General features: G+C 45.0%; 1 protein-coding gene across 1 annotated transcript in view; it reads left to right on the top strand.

The window, feature by feature from the left end:
- The first annotated feature begins 856 nt into the window (after positions 1 to 856).
- C8B (complement C8 beta chain) overlaps positions 857 to 7,460 on the top strand; it is a 43,668-nt gene continuing 37,064 nt past the window's right edge. Inside the window, exon 1 of the mRNA XM_044430207.1 lies at positions 857 to 1,020. Within this exon, the coding sequence (XP_044286142.1) occupies positions 932 to 1,020 (89 nt within the window). The 5' untranslated portion in view covers positions 857 to 931. The remainder of the gene's footprint in view (positions 1,021 to 7,460) is intronic.

Below are 7,460 nucleotides of genomic sequence, written 5' to 3'. Positions count from 1 at the left end.
TAGAGCATATCCCAAGATTACCCTGATCTGCTCCTGGCATACCCTTTCCTGTTGCCAGCACCACTACCAAGCACTGGTGATGGAGAGGCAAGGCGGGAGGAGACTTGTGTCCAGATCAGGGAGGCTTGTGAGGGCAGCCTTCTCCTCTGTTTCTGCTTCTTCCTGTCAGTGAGTGGATAGGCAGTTTGCTGTGGCCAGTGGCCCTTGAGACCATAACATGCCACATAAGTTGATTTGTAGTTGATTTGAATGGCTAAATCTACAGATGCTGTGACAGTAAATATAAACAGTAAGTAAATATACATAAAATATGCATATTCTCGAGCATTATTGATCAGTGACCAGGATCTTCTATCCAGTTATGGTACTGCAGTTTTACCACTGAATCAAGGAAGTTTCTTTTTACTACTTCTGATGGATCATTTTGGAATTAAATAACAAAATAAGGCACAGGGAATCAAGTTCTATAGTGATTTTCTATTAGAAAGTTTTCTGAATTAAATCTTCAAGTACTTTGCTAGTGAAAACATTGAACCTGCATTCTGGAGACCCTTGGCTCCTGGAGGTGAGTTGGCCTTAATCCCAAGTGGTTGTACATGGTGCTTAAACCTTCTGTGCATTAGGACTTTACCATTTCACACATCTCTACAGGAACCCTGCAAATTAGCATCTTTTAAAACCCAAGCCAGTAAAGAGCTCATCAGCTGTCATTCATTTTTCGAACTTCATTGAACAGTTTTCCAGTGGCCCAGTAGAAGGCTCTGCGCTATCAGTAAAATGTGTTGCAGTGTGTCAGAAGATGGTTTATCTATTGTTTGCCTGTTGGAAAAGCTAGCTATTAATCTAGCTTGTCTACCCTGCTGCTTTCAAATGCTGTAGCTAAATGAATTAGGAAAGATGCTACTATAGACTACACACAGTGCTTTAAACCATGAGAAGATCTGTGCTGTTTCTTCTTTGCCCAGAAAGAGTTTTTCTCATCTGTGCAATCACAAGCTCCCTTTATTTGCATTGCTCCAGGTAAGTGAATCTTATTTTCCAAACAAATAAAAGTGCAGTGACATTGCTAGATAATACTTAATGATAATGTTCTCTTTGTATGTTTGTATGCTAGACAAAAAGTGTATTTTGAGCTGCTTTTGTATTAGTAGACAAGTTACCAAAACAGCACCATGTTGAAATAAACTTGCTCTAAACTGACTTGCATTTTAATAAGCCTGATAGCTTGGAGATACCGAAGTATGTGAAATGGTGGCTTAATATTCAGTGAAATGTCTTCCTGTCACTGATATATCTAAAGTTTGAGACACAAAAGAGGGAAATGTGAATACAATATGAATTTTTAGCTTGCTAGCAACAAGCAGTCCTGCCAAAGGGATAGGCTATAACATATAATAGGATTAACCTTATTTTCCCCCAGTGGTATCTGGAGTCGGTATTGCTTCCAAGTTACCACAGCTATAGGCACAGGTACAGTTAATTTGGTGGTAGTTTCAGTCCTTTGCATTGTTTGCTCAACATTATAAAAACAACTGGGACCTGCAACAAACCATTTAGTGTGGAGGGCTCCTGTTCGGTATTTCAAGCAGCCAATACTGCTTTGCTTTGCTTTGCTTTGCTTTGCTTTGCTTTGCTTCGGGATACAGTATCCTTAGTTTTACAGCTGCCCATCTCTCTGCCCCATCTTGCTCAGTCCTCCATTTGCAAATTCCCTGTCCATTTTCTGTTTGCATATTGCATAATCTGCTGAATTGCACTAGGCTGGCAATGGACATTCCTCTCTTATGAGCCACATTATGATATCCTTAGAAAAGCAGTTTATATTCCTTTTCAATATAAACATGTTTTTCCACAAGAGGAAAAATCTTTCCACAATCAATTCATATCTTTTCTCAATTCAGCATTTCTCCAAACTTTTATTTGTATATTTGTCATTGTATTTTTAAACCACCCAATAACCCTCCCAATAATGTTTTCTGGCTAGTATGCAGTATGTGAAATGCACAATATAAACATTAAGACAAAAAGTAAACACAACACAGAATAAAATTAGGGTAAAATCAGCAGCAGAGGATAAAATAATTCCAGAGTATAAAACAAGTCAAAAGCAACAACAGAATAAAGTGTTGAATACAGTAATGCTTGGGATACCATGAAGTAGATACCAGGTGAACCCCTCAGGGGAGAGCATTCCACAAGAAGGGCACCGACATCAAAAAGGTTCCCCCCTCTCAGAGCTGCCTACCTTAACTCACTTAAGTGCGAGCATCTGAAGGAGGGGATCACACAATTATCTTAATGGCCAGGTAAGTATAAATGGAGAGTAACCTGCCCCCAAGATATTTAGGGCTTTAATGCTCAAAACCAGTACTCTGAATAGGGCCCAGATCAGAGCCTGGCAGCCAGGCCAGGCATGATATGATAACATCAACCAGTCTCAGCAGTGGAGCTGCCTTGTTTTGGACTCACTGAAGACTGCAAACTATGTCCAATGGCATGCCCACATTGCAAACAAGAAGATATCCAAGTGTGGTTACCAGACAGTACCAAGGCTGTGTCCATCCAGAATTGGCCATATGTGGGATAGCAGGCCAAACTGATAAAGGTGCTCTGAACCACAGAGAACTCATGTACGTCTATGCACTCCCAAACTATGAACCTGCTCCTTTAGAGATTATGCAACCATCTTGAATAGGAACAGGCAAATAAGTATCTTGGTCTCGTCTGGAGTGTTGTCACATGCTCTCAAGTCACCTCCAATTTATGGTGATCCTATGAATGAATGCCCCCTCCCCCCTGCCACAACTGTCCTGTCCTTGACAGCCCTACTTAGCTCTTGCAAACTCATGTCTGTGGCTTCTTTTATGGAATCTGGAGTGACTACATTATATCTGAAGTTATCCTTAGTTTATTGGCCATTACTCTGCCAAAGCACTGATTTTGAACATCATCTGCCTCAACAGTATTAATGGAAAAGGTGAGACAGAGCTGAATGTCACCCACATGCTCATGATGACAACCTACATCCTCAGATAGTCTCTTCCAGTAAAAATAAAATAAGGGAACCCCATAACACAGTGGTGGCGAACCCATGGCACGCGTGCCACAGCGGGTACACAGAGCCCTCTCTGTCGGCACGCGAGCCAAGTCGCCTCAGCATCGCCAGTGCAGCCAAGCATCGGATAACAGCGCACATAGGGGCCCTTGTGCATGCTCAGAAAGGAGTAGCAGTGCTAGGCGATGATGTCACAAGCCGCAACTCATCAGGCACAACTCGTCTAAGCTTTCGCATGGCTGGTCAGTGTGCTGCCAAGGATATACATATATTGCTTGGAGTGGGTGCAAGTTGTTTTTTCTAAACTAAAACCTCGGTATTCAGATTTTATTGCAGTGTTGGCACTTTGCGACAAATAAGTGGGTTTTGGGTTGCAGTTTGGGCACTCAGTTTCTAAAAGGTTTGCCATCACTGCTATAACACATATGTCATAGGGAAGAGTAATAATTCCCCAGCATCACCTTCTGGAATCAGCCATCAAGTAGGAATTGAACCATTCAATACAACACCCTCACATCCCAGACAGCCTGTGTAGAAGGATACCATTACTGATGGTACCGAAAGCCCCTGAGAGGTCCAGGAGAACAATCCAAGTTAGACTCCCCATGTCTCTTCCCAGTCAAACATGTCTGCGTATGTGCATACACACTTCTCTCTCTTTCAGTGTCCACATAGCTCAAGTAATTTTTAGCTGTTGAACAATTTTTCCCTTTGAATAATTATTCTCTTGTCTCTAGTACTGAATAAATTTATCCAATTCATTGAAAGGACCTTTCCGTAGGTTGATTTTCCCATATTTTGTCATAGATATGAGATCTTAAGTATTAATGCTTTATGGCAAATGTTATTCTTCCATTCTCTTAGAGTTAGTACTCCTTGTTTTTCCCTGTGCTTTGATCTTAGAATCTGAGCAGAAATATATCATTTCCTTAAATAAGCAGACAATTGGAATCTTTAGTGGTAATGTAAAAAATATTCTTCTATTCTCCCTAAATAATTACATTGATTTAAATCTAATTGTGGGATGGATTCTTCTTTGAAAGATCTGGAATTGGTACGTGTCATATTTTTCAGATGATAGACTGCAGACAGAGCTGGGGATTCTTGAGCAGCAGCAGAACTAAGGATGAGCTTGGCTTCTGCCTTGGATCCTGCACCACACTAGTGAATCCTGGGGAAGTCTCCTTGCCATCAGACCCCAAGAAATGTCAGACTCCCCCAAGACGCAGGAAGGCCCTGGGGAGCATTTCCCAACTTAGTCAGGGTCTCTGGATCTGCACCTGCACCTCCTATCTGGTCCATGTCCTGACCATGATCCTTTTCTAGGTTGGCTGCAATTGATAGCCTTGCCTACTTTCAACACTCAGGAACTGTCACTTGCCCCTAGCCGTTGAATTCATGATGCTGGAAGAGAGCAACAAAGCTGTGAAGCGGGTGGCATTTCAGTCCGCATGATCTGTGCATTGATTTGTCTGTCCATCTTTCTAAAAAAAATAGCATTTCCCTTATTTTTCTAAGTAGTGTTTTTACAGTCACTTCTCAAAGCTAGTTATATACCCTAGTCTGGCTGTCGAACTCAACCTAATTGAGTGATGTTCCCATAAAGTAAATGTGGACTTTTAATTAACTGCCAGTAAGCAATTTTAATTTGCTTTGCAATTAAAGTTTGTATCTATCCCTAAGACTTTCCAAAAATTGATCATAGAGCTGCTATTATAAGCATGTCTAGTCATCAGGTTAAGCTGTAGGCTAGGAATTTTGTTTAAGGAAGGTATAAGTATTGCATATTCATAAACATATAGAATGATACCTATTGGGAGTAAGAAAGATGCGGGTCTGGGCAGTCATTCTAGATGGTTCGGCATTGGACAGGGAAGCACGTTTGAGTGAAGGCTCGGTCAAGTTCCTGAGATGCAGCAGGAGGTGATTATCTCAAGGTGGGGCAATTCACTGAACCAGGCAGTCCTGGGAAGGGCTGAGCTGTGAAGTCAGTGGGAAGGGTCTCTGAGAAGGAGCAATGTGGGGATGCAGACCAGCCAGCAGAATGCAGAGGGGAGGTGTGCTCTTTCCAGAGAGCCCCTCCAGGCATGTTCATGAGGAGAGTTGCTAGACTGGGTTTAACAATCTGCTCTGTGTGTGCTCAGAGATCCATTCATGTGCACTTAGAAACATAGTGATGTGCACTTAGAAACATAGAAACAGAGCGAGTCAGAAGGGACCTCCCGGGCCATCTAGTCTGACCTCCGGCACCAGCCGGCTCCACTCACGACATGCCCACCATGTGGACGTCCAGCCTATCCTTGAACACCTGCACCGATGGGGCCTCAACGACCTCTCGTGGAAGCCCATTCCACACCCTCGGGGTCCTGACTGTCAGGAAGTGCTGCCTGGCATCCAAATGGAACCTTGGCTCCCTGAGCTTTGCTCCATTGGAGCGTGTCCTGCCTTCCTCTGCAGGGGAGAACAGGTCTCTACCCATCTCCATGTGACATCCCCTCACATACCTGTATGTCGCCAACAGATCCCCTCTGAGTCTCCTCCAGGCTGAAGAGACCCAGTTCCCTCAGTCTTGCCTCATACGGCATCCCCTGCAAACCGGCCACCAACCTTGTGGCCCTACGCTGCACTGACTCCAACCTGGCTATACCCTTTCTGTAATGAGGGACCCAAAACTGAACACAATACTCCAGTTGCGGGCACACCAGAGTTGTGTAGAGTGGTAGTAATACCTCTCTTGATCTAGAAGCCACACTTCTGGCTATGCAACCAAGGGTGGCGTTCGCCCTCTTGACCACCACATCACACTGCTGACTCATGTTTAGCCTGCAATCAACCAGCACCCCGAGGTCCCTTTCACAAGTGCTGCTCTCCAGCCACTTGTCACCTAACCTGTACCTATGACAGCTATTCCTATGCCCCAAGTGCAAGACTTTGCACTTATCCACATTGAACGCCATCCTGTTGTCCCCTGCCCACTTCCATAGTCTGTCCAGATCCTTTTGGATCTGGAGTACCTGCTCCTCAGTTGTGGCCACTGCTCCAGTTTTAGTGTTGTCTGCGAATTTGATCAGCAGACTGTTCACCCCTTCTTCCATGTCATTGATGAAAAGATTAAACAGGATCGGCCCCAGGACAGAGCCCTGGGGGACCCCGCTTGTCACTGGCCGCCATCCCGATGGTTCCCCGCTAATGGTTACCTTCTGCTTTCAGTCGGTCAACCATGCCCTAATCCACTGGACAGTGCTTTGGTGTATCCCAAAACTCCTCAATTTCTCCTCAGGATATCATGGGGCACTTTGTCAAAGGCCTTGCTGAAATCCAGGTATACCACATCCCCTCCATCCCCTCCATCTAGCCATCTCGAAACCTTGTCATAGAATTCCACAAGGTTTGTCTGGCAGGACCTGTTTTTGCGGAAGCCGTGTTGTGTGGCTGTCAGCCTCCCTTCCCTATCTAGCATCACTAGATCTCTCTCTATTATGAGCCTTTCCATTGTTTTTCCTACAATGGACATAAGGCTAACTGGTCTATAATTCCCCATGTCCTTTCTACTACCCTTTTTGAAAATTGGGACCACTGATGCCACCCTCTAGTCCTCTGGAACTTCACCTGTTCTCCACGAGGTCTCAAAAATGGAGGCCAGCGGGCATGAGAGAACTCCTGCCAACTCTCTAAGTACTCTCAGGTGTAACCCGTCAGGGTCTGGCACCTTTGTAATGTCCAATGCCCTGAGGAGCCCCTCGAGTTCAAGGGGGGTGACTCTAATCTGTGCCCCTAAGTCCCCAGCCTCATCTAATCTCCTATGCAGATATCCCCCGTCCTGCTTTGGGGAGAACACAGAGGCAAAATAGTCATTTAGCATCTGTGCCTGTTCCCTCATATCATTCACTGGATCTCCTTCCTCCTTATTTAGTGGTCCCACCACTTGTCTCCCCTTCCTCTTCCTATTTACATGCTGAAAGAAGCCCTTTTTGTTGCTCTTGATATTCTTGGCAAGTCTCAGCTCGTAATCAGCCTTAGCCTTGCGAAGAATCCTTCCGCAACGGGCCTCCTCCTCCCGGTATACCCTTTTGTCTATTTCCCCCAGTACCCATTTCCTACGGAGGTTCCTCTTTCGTCTAATCCCTCTAACCACCTCCTTTCGCATCCATGGCGGCACTCTCCTCTTCCTCCCCACCTTACTGACTAGAGGTATCGTCAAGGCTTGCACCTCCAAAACCTCCCTTTTGAGTGCTATCCACCCCTATCCACCCCTCCTCCTCACCCCTTCCAGTAACCTATCCCAGGAGACTTTCCCCAGTCTGGCCTTCAGTTGGCCAAAGTTGGCCCTCTTGAAGTCCCAGCTTCTAGTGCTCGACCTGCTGCACGTCCCCAGTCCCCTGATCTCAAGGCAAAGGATGGAGTG

The sequence above is a fragment of the Varanus komodoensis genome, unplaced genomic scaffold (assembly GCF_004798865.1).
Source record: "Varanus komodoensis strain SLA01 unplaced genomic scaffold, ASM479886v1 scaffold20_1, whole genome shotgun sequence".
Classification (NCBI taxonomy): Eukaryota; Metazoa; Chordata; class Lepidosauria; order Squamata; family Varanidae; genus Varanus; species Varanus komodoensis.
Note: the sequence above shows the minus strand (reverse complement) of the source record. Positions and strands in the feature narration are given on the sequence as shown.